Source organism: Chaetura pelagica, unplaced genomic scaffold (assembly GCF_000747805.2).
Source record: "Chaetura pelagica isolate M959 unplaced genomic scaffold, ChaPel_1.0 scaffold123, whole genome shotgun sequence".
Lineage (NCBI taxonomy): Eukaryota > Metazoa > Chordata > Aves > Apodiformes > Apodidae > Chaetura > Chaetura pelagica.
Window position 1 is genome coordinate 6,026,412 of NW_009953295.1, and position 24,376 is coordinate 6,050,787.

Consider the following 24,376-nt stretch of genomic DNA (forward strand, 5'->3'; position numbering starts at 1 on the left):
AAGGTATCAAATTATCCAGGTGCACTGCTCCAGTAGGTAAGATCAGAAAGTGACAGATTGTATCAGGCTATTTCACTTGCTGTCAAAACAAGAACGTCAGGCCCACTGTACTTGTAACTAAAGCAAGAACAATGTTGGCTGATGTTGATGTTGCAACATGACTCAGTGAACAGGGAGGTCTGCACCACAACATATATATATTTATAATATAAAATATATTTATTATATATATTAATACTCCATAACTTTACTCATCTATTAGCTGCCTTCATCCCTCTAGGCATGAATATCACATTCATGTTTTTAAAAGCTTCTAAAATACAAACTGTGCAGAAAAGACATGGTATTTTTATGGAAGATCGTCAGTTATGTTTAATGAAAAAAAATTGGCTTTGGACATCTTGAGATGTTGGTTTTTTTGGTATCCAGGGGACCACGGACCAACTGGTGAAAAAGGTTTACGTGGGGAATATGGAGAACCAGGAATTCCAGGGAAGGATGGTGAACCTGGTACTCCCGGACAGCCAGGTATGTCTGAAGCTAGCAACAGAGACTGTTCATTAGGTATTTTAAATCACATTAACTAACAAGTTTTTTTAATTTCTCTGCTGTCCATAGGACCAAAAGGTGATCAGGGTCCCCCAGGGTACCCAGGAGATCCAGGACTTCCAGGACAAAAAGGATCAGTTGGTGAAATGGGTTTGCCAGGTACGGATTGATGGGAATTTCTTACTATTGTTTTCCTCCGTATAGAACATTATGAGAGACCTGTGTGGAATATTTGTTAGTATAGATCTGCTAAATGGTTGCACTGTTTGTGGTATCTCAACTTAGGGCTTTTGGGACATTGCTTTCTCAATCCTATTGTGATATACCAACAATGGAATGGTTTCTTGAGTTTCTACATGTGCATCCTTTAGCTGGATGCATAGGATTTGTGTATTTCTTGCAGCCAGGCATTTTTTCAAATGATACCTGTCTGTCTTTTTGTCTCTGCTACTGTGTGAACTGTGTGAAGTTTCTTGTGTGTTTTCCCCTTTATGAAAAGTTTGGTGAGTTGCTATGTACTGCATGCTTGTTACAAACTGGAGTGGTCTAGGCAGAGCGCTGTGGAGGGGACTGGTAAAGAACCTAAATCTTAACACGAAAACTGAGTCTCCATTTAGATGGCCTTGTGTCTACCGTATGTAGGAAATCAAAGGTGAAAGATTGAAATAGTAAAGGGAGACAGAAAAATTTGCTACAGAGCCCCTTTGTCACTGTGGTCCTGTTAGAAAATAATCAAATCAACATAAAGTTTAATTCAACTGATATTTTAGCAAGAGTCCTGGATCCAAGATGATGACCTTCTGAGGAGAGCTTATCTTCCTGTAAGAAGTCCCACTTAGAGACTGAATGTCAAAAGTTTAGTAGTTATTTAGTGAGTTACATTTTTTTCTAGCTCTAAATAACTAAGGCAACACTGAAAAATCATTGTCAACACTGCTAGTGTACCTCTAGTTTTGATAAGCCCGTTCTTCCTTTTCTTTTACTAGGAACGCCTGGAGAAAAAGGTCTGCCGGGAGTGCCAGGTTCACCGGGCACACCAGGGTTCCCTGGGCAAAAAGGTGAAAAAGGAGACAAAGGAGCTCCAGGTTTTCCTGGGATTGGCTTTCCAGGGTCTCCTGGTGAGAAGGTATTTACACCCCTAAGGATTTAATTGTCTGACTCTACCAAATACCTCATTTGAAGAGATGCTTTTGGCCTTCAAGCTCTTTCATTATGCTTTCTGCTGTGCTCATTTAAATACCTGATGAGAGACTTGAAAGGTGTTTGTGTGCACAGGTTTAGATGCTTTCTGTTTGATGGGACCATTATCTGCAGGGTTCTTATTCATTGTGTCTTCTCAGAATAGGCTTATTTACACTGCTAGAAATGTGGGGAAGGGGAAAAAGTTTAAAAAATGTTAAGTAAATAAAGTAAAAAAGGCTTCTTGCAAACAGAGCAAATAATCACACAGAAATATTTTTTGTACTTTTGTAGACATACTGGGAAGCTGAAAAAACCTATAAAATGCTCAGATATTACTAAAAAGCTGTATTAATTCTGTCTGTAAAGTTAATTTGATCTCTAATAATTTTCTAATAGAATTCTCATTTGTTTCACACTCCTTTTCCTAGCTACACAGTGATTGTAACCATGAATGTAAAAAGAAAGTAAAAATTGTAAAAGTAAAATCTGTTAATCTAGTAGCAAACTTTCTGAAGACTTAAAAAAATATTTTTTTCAAAGGTTATTAAGTGCAATTAGTAAGTTAGGAGGCTAATTTGGAAAGGATTTTGTAAAAACCATCATAAAAATGCATAGAAAATAACTAATTTTCGTATGTAGGTAGTAAGCAATTGCTAGAAACGTCAATAATTCTGACAGTGAAATTTAATATCAAATTTAATCCTAAATTACTTTGTTTCTAAATGGAAAAGGAATGAAATTATTTTAAGTTTGATGAACAAGAGGAGTGACACATACCATTGAAAAACAGAAAAAGCCATTTCAGAATTAATGTGTGAATTTTTTAATGTGTGCTGCTTTTTCTAGGGAGAACCAGGAAGAACGGGTACTCCAGGTTTGTCTGGAGATAAGGGTGAAAAGGGTAGCGCAGGAATTCCTGGAATGCCGGGTGCTCCAGGTCCCAAAGGATCTCCTGGCATGGCAGGATTTCCAGGCAAGTGTTTATGCTCTAATAAAACAGAAAACACAGTGAAAAATTAATGTGAAGTTCATACCAAATATCCTGCATGTAAACCCATGTCTTCTTCCTTTCTTTAGGGAGCCCTGGCCGCCATGGAGAAAAGGGTGAAAAAGGACTTCCTGGCTTAAGTGGCATTCCGGGTTTAAAAGGAGAACCAGGTAGAAAAGAAACATAGAACATCAAATACTACTAAAAGTGTTCACCTGCAGGCAGTGGGTAAAACAGCCACTGGCATTCTACATTCGTTTTGGCTCAGAGATTTCCTGGTATATTTGTTCATTTCATAAGGGGAAAAAGACAGTGCTGTTGCCCAGGTAAATCTGAGTGTAGGGGCTCATACTTCTTTTGCACTCTTTGTGGAATAGATTTTAGCACCTTCCACAAAGCTGGTTGTTGCAGTAGCCATTAATTGTATTGTTTGTAAGTTCATTAAAAACAACACATTTCATATCCTGGTATGTACCTGAATCACCACGTTAGCATCTTTACACAGATGGTAAAAAAAGGAGAGTAAGTCTATGCTGCTATAACAATATTTTGAGCTTGGAGCATTGTGTCCTTAGTTCATTGGGTGCAGGACACATCACCTTACAGGGCAATGGGCTGCACTATTCACAAATCTTTGCTGGAGTTCCTGCACTCTAAATTCACTGACATTCGTGATAATTAGCTATGTCAAAATCTGTAATTCTTGAGCCCCGTCTCACACTGATTTAATTCAGAAGTAACCGCAGAGAACAGTCATGCTGAAGTCATTGTGCAGTATCTGCTTAGTCTCTGTGGGAGCAAAATAGTAAGTTAAGCTTTTCTGAAAAGGAAAATAACATGTAAAAAAAGTTGGATGATACATAGATGAAATGAGGATGTCAATGATTTTTCAGGTGAACCTGGTGTTCCGGGTCCTGCTGGTTCCATTGGACAGAAGGGTGAACCAGGCTATGATGGGATTCCAGGCGCAGCTGGTGCAAAGGGTGAACAAGGTACTGCGACTGTCATGTTGAGTTTATGAGGTACAAAAATGCACAGAGACAGGCTAGACAGGAGTAGCTGGTAGAGGGATGTGCTGGGTTTGAGTTAGTTTGGATGGAAACTTGGAAAATCATATTAGTATGGTGTCTTGCTTGATACCAACTATCATCCGTTATTGTAAATCTGATCATTTAGATGAGCGACTGTGTTTAATCAGTGTCATCTTGAAAGAATTTCTTTCACAAAAGCTGGCAATACTTTAAAGAATTGGCGTGTTTTGGAATTAATTTCAGTCTGCAACTTAGTTGTGAAATAATGGAACAAGCTTGACTTTTCTTCACTCATACAAGACCCATTGTGCTAGATACAATACCACTACATAACAAAGACAGTCTTTGCCCTGAAGAACATTTGCATAAACAGTTTATTTATATTTTATATTTGCTTAATAGAGTTTTGTTCATTACAGATTAAATTTAAGTACTGACCTGTCATCTGATTTTTTGCTGCCTCTGTATTACAGGTATTCCAGGTAGAGGTCTTCCAGGATTTCCTGGTGCAAAGGGAGATAAAGGTAAAACATTTCTTTACACAAGCAGGAAATCTACCTCCCAAAATACTATAGCAGTAATTCTGTAATTTAGACATATTTTCTGCTTCCTTATTTTACATGCTATACCTTTTCAGAAAGTCAGAAACTCTAAGGGGATTAAATACTAATTTCTGTTACAGTAGCAGCATCTTGGACATGAGTCAGATATGCCCTAAAATAGGTAATTATTCATAGTGTGGAATTTACTGCAAGCTGTGCTGTGATGAGGTAATATAAATAACTCCTGTATTTGTGTGCTGTGCTGTTGACTCCAAGTATTTCTGTTTTCCTACTAATTTTGCAAGAATCAGAGTCTAGTGAGGCTCTATATACCAGACAGCTAGAGATACTAGCTTTGTGGCCAGGATGCCACAGTATTATTTTTTTTTACCTGTAGCTGTTGCACACTCCAGATGCACTTTTATTCATTGCTAAAGTAGTTTTTCTCTATAGTTCAGTAGAGTATGTCTAAGATATGCACAGGAGCATAGTGCAGAGTTGCAAATGATAGCACAGACCTGGTGAGTTCTTACCGAAAATTGTTATTAACTGGACGCAGGACTTACTAGCTTGTGTACAAGCATAGAGCTATCAAAATTTCAAGACCACTTGTGGTCTTCACAAAGTGTTTCACTACCTTGTGCTGTGAGAACAGCTTTATTGGCTTGAGTCAGTGCTTGTTCAAGGTATCTGTAATGCACCATGCTCCATTTTATGAAATAAGTGTGTCCTAGAATCTACAGTAGTGAAGAAGTATCCAACTGCTGCTCATAAAGGAAATTGTGTACAAGTAAAGGATTTTCAATTTTAAACATTCAGAAAATAAAATTTGAAAAAAGATTCAACTAGTCCATTTATAAATTAACATAACATGGTAGATTTTTAAGAACTTGACATATCAATGACCTACCTCACTCATTCATTCTATAAATACAGAAAACCTGTGATCAATCAAAAGGGCTAAACCAGAATTTTAGAATATGTTTTATTTACCATCTCAGATTAATTAGTAGTCTTTAATTGCTGAGAAAGCCCTCATGTTAGGGAACTTCTTTTAATATGCAAATTCTCTAATCATAGGTGAGTAAGGCATGTAGAATGCTGGATTGTGAGAGCACCTTTCTCACCTTATGTATGTCTCTTATTTTGTCATCACGGCTCATTAAAAAATGTCTGATATTAGAGTAAATAGATATCCAGCTGACATAATTTGTGTTCCATATGTATTGTAGTTCCAAAAGAACAAGTCTAGGTTTTAAAGACCATGTTCTGTTTAGGCAAAGAGACAGGGATAGTGTTCTTTGTTAATTTCATTTCTCTTATTATTCCACTTAGACCAGTTAATGTATATTCTTTTGGCTCAATCTTGATCTAAAATTCAACTGAATTGCACTGTTAAAGTATTTGTACAAGTCTGAAAGTACGTACTAAGTGTCTAAATCTAGATCTTAGTAAAAAAAAATAATTCCCTTTTTCTCTGGGAGCAAGTCTTTTTATGCTTAGTCAAGCAAAACATCCATTATTCATCTATGACAATAATAATTGTAATGGAATAGGGTTTTGGGGGTTCATGTTACTTGTGGAAGGACTGAGAGAGAGATGCTGAATGTTAATCTATTTTTAGAGTAGTTTAAAATAGGCCAGTAATCAGCTTAGCTAAGAAAAGATATGTCAGTCAAACTACTCTTCTCATAGATAATGTCATCATGTGAAGAATAAGTTTTCCTAAAGTTTTGCATTTTGTTCAAGCGTATAAAAGCAAAGTCAATATTCTCTTGAGGAGTAAAGCTATGAATGAGTAAGTGGCTAATAAGGCAGAAGGTTTCAGTGATCGTGATCCTTTCTCTAATCGTGTTTTGGGGGTTGTTTCAAATCTTAGGTGCAAAAGGTGATGTGGGTTTCCCAGGATCCCCAGGAAGTCCAGGGATCCCAGGTCTAAAAGGAGAACCAGGATATGCTGGTCCACCAGGCCCTAAGGGCAGCCAAGGTCTTCCTGGACTACCAGGAAGTGCAATTGAAGGCCCTAAAGGAGACAGAGGACCCCAAGGACAACCTGGTCTTCCAGGTAATTCCTTATCTTTAGTATTAATGTACTGCTGATAATCAAAACTCATCTAATTAATTAATAATATCATGAATATTACATATCCTTGTTTATCCTCTTCTCACAGATCAGAGGAAAGCTCCACTTCATAGACAGTTTGGCATTATGTCCTAGAACAGACTGATTCTTTGTCCTAGGGAAGCTGGGTTTGTCCAGAAGGCTTTCTGGGCAGAAGATGATCTCCCATTTTTGTGTTTTCCTCTGAACTTCTTTTACTGATTTGAGGCGGCCATGGCTGTGTGTTCCTGCATCCTGGAGTGTTAATGTGTATAAACATGGCCCAGTGTGGCCTTGCCTTGGCAGTCGCTCTGTTCTAAAGGCTGAGGAGAAGAGTAGAGCAGAGCTGCAGTATGTCTCTAGCATGTTCATACCTGAGAACATACCATCTGTTTGTTCTTCACATACAGAAAATTCTCCACTATTTTCCATCAGCCACAGGCTGACAAATGCTAGATGTCCAATCACATGGGGAGTCGTGAACCTACCTGCAAACACATTCTACTTAGTTTCTTGAAATGCTGTTACCGTATGTTACAAGATGTTTCTTTGGTTCTGCCTGTCTGTCGATGGAGCCAGCTTGTCTTCCATCAGAAGAAATTTTGCCATTAAATTCTCTCTTTGGGTTTGTAGGTCTACCAGGTCCAACAGGGCCACCAGGACCCCCAGGTCTGAAAGGGGCCAAAGGGGAGCAGGGAAGCAATGGCTGGCCTGGGATTCCTGGGAGTCCAGGAGTCAAAGGTGATCCGGGTTTCCAGGGACTGCCAGTAAGTCACTTTCAGTACACTCTAGATTTGCTGAATGCTGGTTCTTGTAATTAATTGATATATTAATCATAGATGTTTCTTCTTCAAACTAATAATACTTTATTTTCAAAGTGCCTTTCCATTCACTGCCGAAGATATAAATTCAGTTTTAAAACATTTCAATTTTCTCCTTTTAAAGGCTGCCTACCAGTAAACCCCAGTGAGCTAATGAACTTATTAGAAATTTATAGATAGTGAGTGGTAACATACAACACTCAGAATATAATTTACAGTGTACTAACGATACAGGATGGCTGCAGCACCTCCATAAATCCTGCAAATGCATTAGTAGTTAATTTTAAAGGTTGCATATTTCACGATAAATTGCCTTCTGAAACTACCTGAACTGTTTGATTTTGTTATGAAACCTTTCAAATGAAATGCACTTTCAGTACTGTCAGTGATGAAATATAGCTGCTGATTTAGAAATACAAATAGGCAATGCTATTAATACACAGTTGTCATATACTATTTATTTTTCCTGATCCAAACCAGTCCCTTTTCTTCATATTAGGGAGAATGAAGTAGAATAGAACAGTCAACCAGAGTAGATGGTTTTCTATGCTCTTTCTGTTGGAATGTCTGCTGCCTTATCCACACTGAAAAATACACTCTATATTTTACCTTTTCATTCCCTCTTTCCTATAAAGAGAGTAGTAATAATATTAATAATAATACTAACATTAATAATAATAAAAGGAAGAGGAATAAGGAGGTAGGTAGGTATGACTCAACAAGGAAGGCAGACTCTAGGAATAAGTTCCTGATGTGAAAAGTGGGATACTGATAGTGGACTTAAAAGATCCGCCTTATTCTTGATAATACAAAGATCTACTGCATCCTATTCTGCACCCAGGAGTAATTTCACAGAGACACTGAGGATTTGCTTCAGTGTTCAACACTAGATCTTGACTATGCCTTTTTATCTTTGAGACCATACCATACCAGCTTTGAAGGCAGCAAACGTCAAAATAACATTGCAGTATATTTTCTCTACTTTAAGAATTTGCAGAGAAGTACCAGGAATTACCCCAAGAAATCCTAAAGCTTTTCACAGGGTGATATTCCAGTCCAAGACTGTTTGTTTATCAAGAGTGGAAAATGCCAAAGGATTTTGATCCCATGGCTTCAGTCAGAAGAAAATGTTTTACTATCCTTGAGCTGCAATGCCTAATATTGGGTTGTTAACTCACTGTGAATTGCTCCAGTGAGAGTTATTTCAATATTAAACTTCCTCTGGTGATACATACTGAAATGGGTTTCTAATGTCTTCATCCTCCCAAATGTGACAGGCTTCTGCCCTGATTACAACTCAATTGCTCATACAGGTTTCTATGTCTGTGGTAACCTACATCAGAAATGAGACTTTGGGGATGACACAGCCTGTCCAACAATCCTATCCAAAAAAAGTGCATGCAGAGATCAGACTGTTAAATACAAATCCCTTGGGTTTTTTTTCTGTGCATTTTAATGTTTAAATGAGAAAATAAACATTTTCATAATTTTCACAAACTGAAATTGTTTTGTTTTGTTTTGTTTGGAGAAGATCCAAACCAAAATGTTGTTTGCCAAGCTATATCTGATGGGGAAAAAGGGTTTAAGAAACTGCATGGTGGTGTGGAAAAGTATTTTGATGGAAAGATTCCAATAAACTCCTCTTATAAATAATTCCATTTTATAATTGCAACCTAAACCAAATTTACTTGAAAGCCTCTTTTAATGAGATTATCTGACTCATGACTATCTTTTGAATGAATGTTAGCCCTCCTGTTTTGTGCTGCAGAAGTTCACATGTTATGATACAAAGAGAGGCCATTTCTTTAAACAGTCCTGCATACCCTGACTATGTAACTGAAGGAAACTTCATCGATACCTCCCTTACCACTCCAAGGGCAGCATGTCTTTTGTTGAACTTGGAAAGTCTCACTGTTGACATCCATTTTTGTGCTAGTCATCTCCCTTTATAGTCAGTGGAAAGAATTAGACATTTGTAAGAAGCCATTCTTGTCACCTTAATATAAACATCTGACTTAGGTGAAATGAGAAATCACTCCTTTGTCTGTCTGTTCTAATTGCTCTCCACGAGTCCTTCCATTGGTATTACTTTTCACTGAGTATTCAATTCACATCTCCAAACTGATCTGTAAGTTACTAAGCAAGGGGATTTTGTTTCTTCCCTCTACCTATGTTCCATGTTTTATTATATAGGTGACTATCACTGGCATATTGCTTCAGCCAGGGAGAAATTCTAAACTATATTTAGAAGCGTTTTGCAGATGATCTGCAACAGACAAAAAAGGACAGGAAATTGGCAATAGTTTAAATTGAAATTTACAGTGTCTTTTGAAATACGGACTTGATTTTCCTAGAAGTGAGGCTACAGTGAACTTGTTACCCTTAGTTTCAAGGGGGCAGGGTATAATAGTGGAGGCAAAAGAGGATGAGTTTGCATTGTGTTTGAAGTGTTTAAGTCCTTGAGTGTTTTAGCTCTGTTGAAAAGTAAAAGTCTTCAGAGGACTGTCAGTTCTTGAGCACATTTAATTTCATTTCACATGTGAATGTAGAAGTTTTCAAGTGTACTGTGGTCTAGAATTACCCCATTTAGTTATCTAACTAGCAACGGCCTGCTGAGGCTTCACTGAAATTAGTATTTGCTGAGATTTGTGCTTTCTGGTGTTTTTCATAACAATGAGGTCTGTGCTTGAGAATCTTTTTATTAGTTTTACTGTTGGTGCGGACTTACTCTGATCTAGTATCTTTGTAAGGCAAAATATAGTTTAGTAAGAACAAGGTGCCATGGTTGTTCCTGTAGAAGAAGCTTCTCATTTAATCATAGTAGAGATCAACCATTCCTTAAACAAAGGCTTTTCTTTCATTTTTTTTCCATAGGTTTCACAAAATACACAGCCTATTTGAGAGTCCTATCATTATAGTGTAGGATAACTATACTTCGCATTTTCTTTTATACAGGGTAGTCCCGGTTTACCGGGAGATATTGGTCAAAAGGGTGATCTGGGACCTCCAGGAGTTCCAGGTGTTCAAGGTGAGAAGAAAATTTACCGTATTCCTAGAAAGTATGCAAAGATGTCTTTTTCATATCTTTTCTCTCTCAAAAGAGATGCTCAAAGAATGTTGGCTCTATGTTACAAATTATTGAAGCAGAATGTTGAAAGCTGCTTAAAAATTCATACAATAATATAGAGATTTTTCTAAAGGATTTTTGAATTTTGCCTGTTGTCTTGCTTTGCCAATTTTACATGTGTACTTGCATTTTACTTTATGTACTTATGTAAAATCAATTGTTTATGGACATTACCAGACAAGAATTCTCAATATTTTCTTGAGGATTAGAGGCAAATGTTACATCTCTATTTGAGGAAACAGAGGCTCAGTGTGTCTCCAGTGTTGACTACACTGCTGCTACATCATTTACCTGAAAACACTATGTGTATTAAAAAATGCAGTTATTAGTAGAGAAAAAAACAGTTGTTATCTTTTAGAGAAATATGTTAATAATTAAAGTAAGAAAAGTGTGTTTTCAGTTAGTGTTTCATTGGTGACAGTGCTGTTATTTGTCCTGTTCTTACAAACAGTTAAAAAGTGCTTGTCTGAATAAAGTCACGCCCTTACATGATCACAAGGTTGTACATGATTATTCTGCACATATCCTTCCAAATCAATAAATTATTGATTGTCATGTAAATGTTTCCTTTGAATTCAGGTCCAAAAGGGTCTCCTGGTTTCCCAGGGCTTAAGGGTGAGCGGGGTGACCAAGGTCTTCCTGGATCTAAAGGTATAATACAAAGACTTGCTCTTTTTCCCCAGATGTTGTTTAAATTATTATTTGTGACTAACAAATTGATATATCCCTAACCCTTTTATTCAGTGTAAAAATGTAGAATGTGAAAATGGGTATAATGGAATCAGCATCTGAATGATCAAATTTAAGTATTGGATAAAGAGTGAATGTATTGATCTCCTACTCTGAAAAATGGATACTGCAGTTTTGTCATTATTAGAATCTTTAAATTATATCATAGAACCATAGAATCATAGAAAGGTTTGGGTTTGAAAGGACCTTTAAAGATCATCTAGAACAGCCTCCTTGCCATGGGCAGGGAAATATTTCACTAGACGAGTTTGCTCAAAGCCATATCCAACCTGACTTTGAACATTTCCAGTGATGGGGTAAACACAACTTCTCTAAGCAACCTGTTTTGGCATCTCACCACCCTCATTGTAACAAATGTCCTTCTTCTGTCCAATCTGAATTTACCTTTTTTCTGTTTAAAATTGTTGTCCCTTGTTCTGTCACTTCAGACCCTGTTAAAAAGTCTCTGTCTTTCTTATAAGCTTCCTTTATATGTTGAAAAGCTGCAATAAAGTCTCCCCAGAGTCTTCTCCAGGCTGAACAATCCAAACTTTCTCAGCCTTTCTTCATAGCAGAGGTGTTCCAGCCCTCTGATAATTTTTGTGGCTCTCCTCTGGACCTGCTCTAACAGGTCCACATCTTTCTTGTATTGAGGACCCCAGAGTTGCATACAGTACTCCAGGTGGGGTCTCATGAAAGCAGAGTAGAGGGGGAGAGTCACTGCCCTCTGCCTGCTGACCACACTTCGAATGTGATCAACTTTCTGGGCTTCAAACACACATTGCCAGCTCGTATCCAAATTTTTTGTCTACCTGTGTTCTCAAGTCCTTCTCTATAGGGCTGCACACAATCCATTTATCCCCCAGTCTGTAGTGATATTGCAGATTGCCCCTACCCAGGTGCAGGACCTTGCACTTGGCCTTTTTGAACTTCATGAGGTTCATATTGACCCACTTCTCAAGCATGTCAAGTGACTATGCCACTCAACTGGGTGTCACCACCAAACTTTCTGAGGGAATTCCATGCAACATGAGCACTGGACAGCTATTTCAGTCCTTGGGAGGTCTGTTTGGGTGGAGATACCGGCATAGATAGGCTATTGTGCTTCCATTTGAGTTTCAGCCACAGCCTTGCAGTTGTGGTGGTGGACTCCGTCTTCTTTCAGCAGGTCATAACCTCCTTACAGTTCTGATTAACTGGCAGAGTGTGCAGCTCTTCTGAGCAAACTGCTGTGCAGACTGCCAGGGCCACCCTCAACACATGGGGATCCCTGTTTGTGCACCTGGTCACAGTGTGTCTGGTCAGAGCTACATCTGTGGGCCTGCTCTGTCCTGTCTGGTGAGAGATGGGAATGTAGGAGGTAGCCATATGGTTTCCAGCAGCACCATGTGCTGCTACTTAGGTAGTACTTGTCAGTGGCAAAGGCTCAGTCCAGGCTGTTTACCTCATTGTGCCTTGAACCCTGTAGTTTTCTACCCTCAGTCAGCTACAGGTTTGGGTTTTTAGCAGGTATGACCCTATTCAATGCACATATAAAGCCTTGGTCACATTGATATCTTGTCTGTCTTGCTACATTTGCTACATCTTGTCTCTTGCTACATTTGGCAATTTAAGGTAACATTGTTTTCTCACTTTTTTATTCTGCAATACTAAATATGTGTTTATTTCTCCTATTAACTTTGCCAGGTTTACAAGGCCCACCAGGCCCACCAGGTGCTTTTCAGCTTGTTAAAGGGGATCCTGGCTTACCTGGCCCTGTAGGACCAGTTGGTCTCAAAGGATTCCCAGGACTTCCAGGTCCCAAAGGACAGCAAGGTAAGAGTTTCTAACTTGCCAGTAGAAATGCATTTTAAGTAATATAAAAATAGACCAATGGTAGGCTAGACACTATTTGTGATATAATATTATCCAGCTTTTTACATGCCACTTAAATTGTGTCAGCAATGATGAAGAGAGTAATTTTTTATGTTCATCCAAAGGAGTCCCAGAAACAAATGCCTTCCTAGTGACTTTCAATGGGTTCTGCCTCTGCAGTCATCACATCAGTATATGAGATTAGCAGTAAGCAGGATGACTTGCCACACTGCTTATCCTTTTCCCAGGATGTATTTGTTAGGCTGTCTTCTGTCTTTAGTCTTGAATCTGAACTCAATTACTGTGTGTGTCTGGGAGAAGACAAGTGTGAGGAAACAAAAACATGATCTTGGAGTGGAAAGTGCTTCCTGAGGAATTGTATTCCACAGTGTTAGAATTCTTCTCTTAATCCAGACATTGCTTTTTTTAATAAAGAAAGGGTGAACTGCAAAAATGAAACACATAAGAGAATAAGAGAATGAAGCAAATGGTTAGACAAATGAAACACTGGCACAAGGACACAAGCCCTTCAAAGTGGTAGGACATGGAGAGTGGGAACTCAGATGTGTTCTTAAGCTATTAAGATTCTAAGGGAAACCTTTGTTCCTGATTGTTTTATGAGAAGATGATGGGCATTATGGTGGAATATAATTAATATCTTACTTTTATTATATAGAATAGATATGGAAGCTTGCTCATGAAGATGGAGTTACAACTCTGCAGTTGCTGTCCTTTAGGAAATATCTATGAAATAGTCTCAGTGACTGAACACAGGATGGGTTGGTTTGTAGGGGATCTGTCACTGTTCTCTAGTAGTCAGTTCAATAACTGAACATACTATTGCTTGTATGGGGTATGGAGTTAACTTATTTTTTTCAAAGTCAGAATTACTGAGTTACGTAGGACTCAAAGCATCCCCAGAATCAGTGAAGAGATGACATAATATATGTCTGAAAACCTATTTGGGAAAAAGCAAAGAGAATACTGATTTTCCCACTTTCCATGACCCTGCTTTTTTACAATCTAATTTTGAGTTTGATTTGCTAAGCAGAGAGGGGAGATTTTGGTGCCCTTCCTTTCCACATTCCAGGCAAATACTAGTTATTTTAGAAACACCCTCTGCTCATTTCTCTGTTCTTTTCTACTATAATCACTTTGCCTGCAGTAACCCACATTTCTGCTGTAGATACTGAATATACACACTGAATCTGCATGTGTTTAGTTTATGCTGCAGTGTGCCTGTGCTGTCTTGTATTAAAAGCCAAAAAGACAGGACTAACATGAATTAATATCCAGTAATAACTATTCCTTGTTTTTCAACAGGGGTAACAGGACCTTCAGGTGTACCTGGACCACCTGGTAGTCCAGGGTTTGATGGTAAACCTGGGCAAAAAGGAGAAATTGGTCCTTATGGTCCCCCAGGTAGGCCCATGAGTTCTTCAAAGACTTGATTACTTCATAGAAAAATAACATAGGAGATAAGGTGTGAGTGTATCTAATTTCAGTTCTTTAGTTATATAGGCAGAATACTGCTGTCTGTAGAGATAAAAGGAGACTCTCTGTATTGTAGGGCCCAGAGGATTCCCTGGTCCACCTGGCCCTGAAGGTTTGCCTGGGGCTATGGGTCCACCAGGTGCACCATCTGTTGCTCATGGCTTCCTTGTTACCAGACACAGTCAAACCACTGAAGAACCATCATGTCCATTTGGAACAAGGCTGATCTACCATGGTTACTCTTTGCTTTATGTACAAGGCAATGAAAGAGCACACGGTCAAGATCTGGGTAAGTAGAGACAAAATTAGAATTAAATTAGAATTCATTACTAAGAAAAATGTTTCTTTCATTTGTAGAACTGTGTTTAACAAACCTATGTAATTACTCTTGTCTAGCTGGTGCTTTATTATGCCTTTTAAGTTGTTGCAAATAATGGTTTGTTGTATAGTGGAAGTAGTCTCAGTTTATTTAAGAAAGTCTTCATCAAAGCCTTTGAGGTGGTCATCCGTGGTATCTTTGTAGTCAAATTCATGAGATATGGCTGACTACATAGATGGTAAGGTGAGCGGAAAACCAGGTGGGTCCATCAGTCTCAGAGGGATGTGATCAGGTGTACGAAGTCCGTGTGGTGACTGTTGATTAGTGATGTCCCTCAGGAATTAATGCTGGGCCAATACTGTTTAATGAATTTATTAATGACTTGGGTGATGGGCTAGAGTGCCCACTCAGCAAGTTGGTGCATAATGTCAGGTTGGGAGGAACAGTTAGTTTCCTAGGGGATGCAGCTGCCATTCAGAGGGACCTGGCCAAGCTGTGTAAAAGGTCTGAGAAGAACCTCAAGATGTTCAGTAAAAGCAAATGCAAAGGGTTATGAAACAGAATGGTCTGGGGACTGACTGCCATTTCCAGCAGCAGCCGTACAGACTGCTAGAAACATGCTTTGCAGAAAAGGAACTGGGAATCCTGGTGAGCAAGACTGAACATGAGTTAGCAGTGTGCCCTTACAACAACTACACATCCCTTCTGCCCAACCTAATAGGCTCTGTTGGCAGAAGTGCTACCAGCAGATGGATGAAAGTGGTTCTTCCCCTCTGTTTGGCAGTAGTGAGACCACATCTGGTATATTGTGCCCTGGCTTGGCTCTCCCTGAACAAAGAAGTCATTGATATACCAGGATGAATACAGCAGCTAGCTACCAAGATGGCTAGTGGGGATCCAATGGAACTGGATTTGCTCAGCATTAACAGAAATTTTATGGGGAAGCCTTTATTCCTGTCTCCAGAAAGGGTTGAGAAGATGGAGCCAAACTCTTCTCAGAGTGGCTCAGTGACAGAATAAACAATGAACATAAGTATGAGATATATTCCAGTGAAACATGAAGAGCTTTTTCACCCTGCTGATAAACAATGGAATGGGACCTCAGAGAGGTTGTTGAATCTCTGTCTTTAGAGATACCCAAAAAACTCAGCTGAATATGAACACAAATAACCTGATTTAACTAACATGGGGTTGACGACTTCTACAGGGCTGTTATATCCTAAATTATTCCATAATCCTACAGGCAAGACTGGGCTAATCCTTGCCTTGCCCTGTTCCTTCCTTATGGAGCTAAGAGAAGTCACTTCCTCTGAGAGAACTGGGCCCTCCAGAGCAAATGTCATCTGCTTTTCAGCTGCTCCTGGAAATACTTGTTTGGCAGTTGACAATGTTTAACAAAAATGGGTTAACAAGTAACTTTTCACTTAACATTTCAGGCACAGCAGGAAGCTGTCTTCGTAAATTTAGTACCATGCCTTTCTTATTCTGCAATATCAACAATGTATGTAACTTTGCATCAAGGAATGATTATTCCTACTGGCTGTCCACTCCTGAACCCATGCCAATGAATATGGCTCCTATCACTGGTGATAATATCAGACCATTCATCAGCAGGTATGGTTTCAGTTCTTCTGTGTTTGTAAAATGAAGTCTGTGAAAATTGTATACGGTACTTCAGTTTTTTGGAAAAGGCTTTTAATGTGTGTATTTTATTTCCTGCCTTTAAATGTAAAGTTTTAGTTCCTTTGATAGAACATTTCAAAGTGTGCATATTTTTAGTTTAGACTTTGATTAAAAAATAATTTAAGTTTTAGGAGAAACTCAAACAGAGTAGTCTATTTTGAGTCTAATTGAAAAGAATTACTTTGAAATGATGCTTTGCGAAAGCTATAATGTATAGGAGAAAAAGTTCTAAATTTATTCACAATTCTTTTCCAAAACAGTTCTTCTCTTTTTGATGTGCCATGGCTAGAATCTCTTTGGGGCTCAGTTTCCTTTTGTTTGAAAATGGTAGCATTATTTATCATAGACTGCCAGGCTTCCGCTATTGTTTTGGATGTACTGCTTGAATACAGCCATTATTGTCTGAGTTAAAGGAAATAGTTGCAAAATCAATCATCTAATTTTTAATAATCCCAGATTCTCAGCTAGCATACGTTGTAGCACTATTATCAGACATAATTGTTTTGTACCAATCCAAACATGTTGAATTTAGGGTCCTTTGTAAATTTTAAGGCCACTAGCAAAAAGTATCTTTCAGGTCCAGCGCTGAAGGCAGAGGTGTGAGCAAGTATATTGAAATGTACCACTGTCATTAGATAAGAATCTGACAGGGAATCTCCAATTTATAACCTAAATGGTAATAATTAGATATAGGCATTGTTATGTTTCCTATCATTGCTTCTAATCTGCATCAGCTCTTGATGATCCCTCTTCCTGTCATATAAAGTGAATGGGAGTGGAGATTGCTTTTATTATTTTCTTAAGTCCGTATGCACCACCCAAGAGAAAGGACAATTGAAACCCAACTCAGTGGGTTGTAGTCTTAACATCTTGGTATGTTCAAAATCTATTTGGCTCTACTGCAAAACATTTATTTTGCATAATAGAATACATCTTGTGTCTACAGCTGTACTCTGTACTCTGTTTTTGGTTTAGTGCCATAGAAATTGGTGTGCCTTGAAAATGAGTGGGAAAGATTCACAAGAGAGACTAATTTTTGTTGGTCCTAGGTTTTTGATTGTTTGTTGGATGTGAATGAAGGGGCCTGACTTTCAGAAAAATTCAAATGAAATGTTGAATTCTGAAATTCATGTTCCCTTTATGCCATCCCTGATCCAGCACCCAAAATAACCTTTAACAATCACTTTTGAAACTCTTACTCAAGGAAGTACCCACCAACTTTTTGCCTTATGCATATAGAGGCTTTTGCACCATTAAAAAGAAGTGTGTATTTATATACACATGTACCTCTGTGCATACATGTTTTTTTCATCTTTTAGCTGTAGCAGAGTGAGATAATTGTAATACACATTTTTTAAACCAGCAAGGAATCTGTGAAGACTGTTCTTTCAATTTATTAGTAGAGGCTGTTATACCAATGGTTTTCCCTGTCCAAAAAGTTGAAAAGGTGTAAAAGTGTCACTTGCTGCCTTGGGTCATAGGACTTCTTTTCATCTAAGGCCTTCCACTGAAATACCAGAAATCTCTTGAAGCAAAGCAGAGCTCCAAGAATAGAGGCAGCTTTACATTCTTCTTTTAACTTACTCTTTCATTGATGTGTTTCTTAAAATAACTGTCTTGCTTCTGCACTAAAGATGAAGGCTGTAGGTATGAAAGCAGTCTTTGCAAGTCAGAAATAGAAGGCTTTCATTCTGAATTCCTCTGCTTCTGTGTATTTTCCAGAATCCAACTGATTCCATTTTGCACTTGGTTCTTTTCACTATTCTGATAATAGGAATCAAACTGTTTCATTCTAAGTGTCTGTTTTGAATCATTATCATCATTGCTAACTGCAGTAGCCAATTTAGGAGTTGTACAAGAAAAAAATTGATTATATCTACAAAACTCCTTGTTGCCAGCTCCCATTTTAAAATTGCCAGCCCCACTCACATTTTTTGATTCTCCTGTGAAGGCACCTTTAGTCAGAGGATTATTCAGTAACTGAGAAGTTCTGCAACACAATCAGTTTGTCTAAAGTAGAAGAACTGTTGCTGAAGAGTTGTTTCTTGGGTTCATTGTTCAAGTTACTTTGCTAAAAATCCCTTACTGGAGCTCAAGACAGATCAAAGGTAAATAAAAGCCACTTTCAAGGAAAAAGCATGAGGAAGAGTCTTTATTAGCTTAGATTAGCAGTGATTACCTTTGTGAGACATTTTCCAGAGATGGCTTCCTCTCTGGAAGTCACTCAGGGCTATGTTTAGGATGATGAATTGCTGTTACTTGTCTCTGATCACAGAGACCACTTTCAAGTGATACTTGTTGAGTTACAATGTTTGGCTATTTGCCTGTTGTTTTCATGACATTGAACACTTTTAGAAACCACAGCACAAATGGGACTAGGAAAAGACAAATACCTTTAAATACTCAGAAAAGAGGTCTTTTGTTCTTTGTTCATAAGGCCAATAGGAATAGGCATTATAATAGGAATAGCCAACTGGGGCATTGTAACAGGCTGCCCAGGGAGCTTGTGGCTGCCCTCTCCCTGGAGGTGTTCAAGGCCAGCCTGGATGGGGCTTTGAGGAGCCTGGTCTAGTGGGAAATGTCCCTGCCTTTGCAGGGGCATTGGAACTAGGTGATCTTCTAGGTCCCTTCCAACTCATACTATTGTGTGATTCTGTGAATAAGACTTAATATTTAAGCTGTCCCTAAATAAGTTAGTTGTTTTTCTAAATGAGAAAAAATGTTTTCCTTTGCTTTTGAGGGTGACAACATTTTCTAATGTAAGATTCATGAAAGAAAGTGACTTCTGAAAAAGGAAGTAGTCACAATCAAATGCATGTAGCTCATTCATGTCCTGGTCTTTCCAGATGCTCTGTGTGTGAAGCTCCTGCTATGGTAATAGCCGTTCACAGTCAAACAATTCAAATACCACAGTGTCCTGAAGGCTGGAGTTCACTTTGGATTGGTTACTCCTTTGTAATGGTAAGTGCAGTGGGACATACCCTGAGCTGAGAAAAGCATTTGTTTCAGGCGTTTGATCTGCACTCATGCTCTGGGAAAGTTAGTATCTGAGTGTCACTTCAGGTCTTAATGGGCATTAGACCTATACACTTTCTGTAGATTTTTAAAAGGTTCTGCCTAATTACTAAGTGAGAATAATGCCATAGTAATTAGTTGTTGACTTTTGGGGAAATCCACACACCCTACACTCTTGTTTGCAGCTCCAGCACAGGATCCAAGTGCTGAATAAGTAAGGAAATAAGTATAATTTTCCATTGTCCTTTTACATCTAGATTGCAGTATCTGCCTCGAGTGATAGCATATCAGTGCCTGTCCTCTTCCCAGTTTTCAAATGGCATTTTTGACCTTTTACCCAGTTTTTTCAACTGTATCTATGCTAGTAAAATATATAGGGCCAAGGAGTGGCCTGGAAGAGCCACTCTGTAGTCCACCATAGTGGTTAGTTATTAGCAGGCTTCTGTCATGCTTACAGCCTGGATCAAAAGCAATTGTCCCAGGCAAGGTCTGGACATGGTCTGAGAAATGGCATGGATCCAGAGCTGTTAGACTTGGCAGTAGGAGGGAGGCCACTTTGATGTGGAGCACGAATTGGGTTAGCTATTCAGATATAAACCATACCCATCTGTATACCTGCTGGGCCGGAGAGCTGGCCCTGGCTTGTTGTTAGCATAGAGATAGCTTGGCTTCTGCTGTCAGTTCTGAAGGATTTCCATGCATACAGCTGCCCTGAAGTCCATGTTGTTGGTGCGTTGTGCTGCCATTAAGTGAGAGAACCCAATGCCACCTCTGAGCCCTTCACCTCCACCTTCTTGGTCCTCCTTGAGCTGAGAGACAAAACAGCAGACTGACACAACAGAAGACAAAGGAGAGACGTGAAGAAATACTTACTCAAGAGAGTTAATAGCTGTTGTAGCAGAAGAGGTAAAGAGTCCCTCTCTGATTGATGCTTTTCCATTTTTCTAGCACACCAGTGCTGGTGCAGAGGGCTCTGGCCAGGCCCTGGCGTCTCCTGGTTCCTGCCTGGAGGAGTTTCGCAGCGCTCCCTTCATCGAGTGCCATGGCCGGGGCACCTGCAATTATTATGCAAATGCTTACAGCTTCTGGCTTGCCACTATAGAGAGGAGTGAGATGTTCAAGTAAGTTCATGATTTATTTATCACTATTTGAGACTCAGTCAAGCCTTGTCACTGAATAAGAGAAGTACTGTTTGAATGTAAAACATGGTTCAAGTATTGCGTGTGCCCTAAGCTGGTTAGTATATGCAGTTACTGATTTTCGTAACAAGAAAGAAAAAAATTTAAAAAGCTTTCAGCGAAACTAAGGAATGTATCTTATGTTAGTGTTTACAATGTGTCATTTGTACCTGGTATTTTGCTTTTCAGAATAATCTAACAACGTTTGCATTTCCGCTATGTTTGATTGTATTCACCGAGTCGTAACTGGGATAGGCTGATGTAACAATTGTAATTAAGGTAGAATATAACATTTCCCCTAGTGGATGTTAACACTTAATAGAACCACTCGAGATTAGAGCAGATGTTGAACTAAGTTAACTGAACAATTATTTACCTTTCCCTAATGTTGGAGGAACTATGTCTGAGTAAAACGCAGGTGAAAGCCTTAGGCGTTTCTTCAGTCCCACTGAGGTTCTAATTGCAGGAACTAAGTGGTAGTAGGCTTTGTTCTGGTCTCCTGCACATAAGTATTTTTCAACACAGTCTAATCTGTTCCGTATTAATTTAATTAATATGTTAGCATATAGACCAGTTCCCAGATCTGCTTGGCTTACTTGATTAGCAGAGATTCCTCTGGAGTGCAGGCAAGCATCATCTTTTACTGCAGTCACTGCCGCTTCATACCCTTCATTAGGTACCTGTCATCTCTTCATGTCCTCTAGCTCAGTGAACGCTCCTTAGCCTGTCTCAGTCAAAAGAAAGGAAGCTGTTTAGCCAGTTTTTGACTGTTTGTCTATGAGATAGTTGTCAACTCAGAAGGTAGAAAAGTTGAGCACTGGGACTGATTATCCCTGGGGCTGTTATCATGTCATCAACCAGAAAAGCTACTACTGAAAGAGCCCATTTGACAACACTGGGGTAAGCACTGGCTCCCTAGGAAAAAGAAAAGCTGATCAGAAGAAATCTTAGAGGAGTCAATATTATAGTTGTTTATATTCATTGAGTCCTACCCTGAGACCTGTCAACTTCATATTCTTTTCTGGATACAATCTGTATATCAAATTAATAAAATAATCCCAGATCAAGGGACTTGTCCTACTATCATAATTCACAAATACTCCTCAGTTTCCTATAAGGTCATAATCCTTTTTAAAGAAAAGCATTAAATGTAAGCTTTTTTTGTCTGAAAATTATTTATTTCCACTTGCTGTGAGTAACTCCTTACGATGGACTAGAGAGTAAATATTTTGGTTTGCCTTTCTGTAAGACATGACAACATTTCCTTTGCTGGCTTTTCATTTTTCTGTGAAACCGCAAGACTTACCAGAAACTCATGATCAGTCAATATCTTCAGTTTCTTACTACCCAAATTCCAGCATGTTTTCAAACTACTGCTTAAACGGGTAGTCCCATCTGCCTTGTGACAGAACTGAATTTTGAAGTAACTGGAAGTGGACAATGTTTAAAACTACTCTTGTGGTAGTTTGTGACCAAAAGTGAAGATACATTAGAGAAGTTAGGGACAACTTCTTGATTCAGCACAGCTGAAAGAGGCAGTTGGCTGCAAGCAGAGTTTGTGTTGTCAGTTATAAACCTGAAAAAGGGCTGTCTGTATCAACAATTGTTAATGGGTCTCTTCATTTATTTCTCTTTAACAGGAAACCGACTCCCTCAACTTTGAAAGCAGGGGATCTGCGCTCAAATGTTAGCCGTTGTCAAGTCTGTATGAGAAAAACATAATGACTTTTGAATTTCAACTAATTTCACACAATATGGTGCTATTCGTTTAACAGCAATGAAGCCTAGACATATATCATATGTACCTCATTGTTGTCCAATATGAAAACAGTAAAGTGCCTTTTAGGAACTTGCATAACTAACACACACTGCTTTACTGGCCCTGTCCTTGCTGAAGAAGAAAAGAGACAACAAAGATAAGCTTCAAATGTTGACATGCCAAATGGCACTTTTGATCAAAGTATATGTATTTTTTATATAAATGCAATGCACTGATAGAATAAAAAGTCAGCATTTATCCAGAGAAAATGCAAAGGTGCTAGGAGGTATGCAGTTCTGCCTTATACTGTTTGACCCCCCTTCTCATCCTTGTATTATATATTTAGATTCATTTTTCTTCCCCAGATAAGTTTGTTGTTACCATTACCTAAGTGTCTCAAGATCCCAAACTCTTGGGTATGTACTTATTGTTCCTGTACAAAGCAACACTAATGTATAAAAAAAGAAAAAAGAAAAAAAAAAAAAAGAAGTTTTGGGATTACAGACTGTGGTTGAGGAACATGTAACCATCTTCTCACAACATAGAGTGCCATCCTGCAAACCTTTGCTTCTGTTTGTAGTCTTCAGCACTGTAGGTTTTGATGGGACTACATCCGGAAGAGATTGCCCAATTGGTTTTCCAAGCAGGCAAGTAAGTGTTTCTGCTATGTTGGTACTTTGCAGCTTCTTTATGTAGTAGAACAAACTTTCCTGTGGAATAAAGAATGATCCAGCAATGGTCAAGAAAAAATATATATATAAATATTTTAGTAATTTATATAGGTATCAACCATTAGACAAATCAAGCTCTGAGTTTATAATTTCAAAAAGAAGCTTACAAACATTTTCTTCTTTTCAGAGTCATGAATTAGATGTTAAATGCCAAAATATGATGTGAAATGTTCATTTTACATAGGCCATTTCAATGCTGAAGTTCAAGAGACTGAACCCAGGTTAATAGCTATTTGTGTTTATTATAGTAAATCCTGCTTTGAGCTTATAGTCTTTATTCTGTATTTAATATTTTTCAGGGTTTTAAACACTACTCACACACTGAATGACTTGATTTTGAAAAGTATAAGGCCTTAATTTTGTTAATATTGTGCCAAAAATTCTTTAAAGTGGCCTCAGAAATATTTCTAAAAAATTTCTATGCAATGCCATTGTTTGAGCACATCTGTGTCCAAAAGTGTTTTATAGACTATTACCATGCAAATACCAAAAGATTTTTGCAAATGCCAAGGCCTTTGTGTAATTTCTTATATGTGTATTTCTTAAGAATTCAAGTTTGTAATAAAACTATTTGTGTAAAAAAAAACAGAAGACAAGAAAAAGTTTTTACTAATTTGTTATTAGCATTCATTTGCAGCAATGAATTAATTTTTAATAAGCCACCAATAAATGCACAAGCTTGATGCAATTCTAGATCATTTTTGTTTTGCACATCTTTCAGATGTACAAAGCATCTTCAAAAGGGGAAAACAGGACAATATATTGACACCTCTATTGTAACCTTGTAAGAACTGGTACTGATTGACAAAACATGGGTTATGAATCTGTTACTGAAATATGTTTGATGGCAACATGTAACAAAAATCTGTTAACTTCATCTTTGCTCATGGGAAACAATCAAGTTATACACATTTATCACTCTTCCCTTGAGTTTTTCATGCACAAATCAGAACTGAATTATACAGGATAAAAATGAAAATGTCTGGTAATAATTTTGTTTGTAAGTGGGCAAAGCGAATCTTGACTCTGGTTGTCTGGAGAGGAAATGGGCCGTAATATTTTTTTCCTTGGCAAAAGTAATCAATTCATTAATGTTTCGTGTTGTTTTTCAACATTTGTGAAGGGGCTGCTGCTGTTGCTGCTGTTCTGAACTTACTTTCATTTAAAATCGTTGAGGACATTAGCTAGCCAAAGGACTCAGAGCCCCTGGATGGAACCCTGGATGGTTTCCTCTAGTGCTGATTCTTTACTCTCATGGGAGTTTTGCCAGGTG

General features: G+C 38.3%; 1 protein-coding gene across 1 annotated transcript in view; it reads left to right on the forward strand.

Annotated features, from left to right (window-relative positions):
• The window catches only part of COL4A1 (collagen, type IV, alpha 1), a 125,238-nt gene extending 102,410 nt beyond the window's left edge, over positions 1-22,828 (forward strand). Inside the window, exons 35-52 of the mRNA XM_009997971.1 lie at positions 430-528; positions 619-708; positions 1,536-1,675; positions 2,578-2,708; positions 2,813-2,889; positions 3,613-3,711; positions 4,224-4,274; positions 6,172-6,357; positions 7,027-7,160; positions 10,170-10,242; positions 10,921-10,992; positions 12,757-12,885; positions 14,248-14,346; positions 14,495-14,707; positions 16,174-16,351; positions 19,267-19,381; positions 20,384-20,556; positions 22,254-22,828. Of these exons, the coding sequence (XP_009996273.1) occupies positions 430-528; positions 619-708; positions 1,536-1,675; positions 2,578-2,708; positions 2,813-2,889; positions 3,613-3,711; positions 4,224-4,274; positions 6,172-6,357; positions 7,027-7,160; positions 10,170-10,242; positions 10,921-10,992; positions 12,757-12,885; positions 14,248-14,346; positions 14,495-14,707; positions 16,174-16,351; positions 19,267-19,381; positions 20,384-20,556; positions 22,254-22,335 (2,141 nt within the window). The 3' untranslated portion in view covers positions 22,336-22,828. The remainder of the gene's footprint in view (positions 1-429; positions 529-618; positions 709-1,535; positions 1,676-2,577; positions 2,709-2,812; positions 2,890-3,612; positions 3,712-4,223; positions 4,275-6,171; positions 6,358-7,026; positions 7,161-10,169; positions 10,243-10,920; positions 10,993-12,756; positions 12,886-14,247; positions 14,347-14,494; positions 14,708-16,173; positions 16,352-19,266; positions 19,382-20,383; positions 20,557-22,253) is intronic.
• Positions 22,829-24,376: the final 1,548 nt, after the last annotated feature.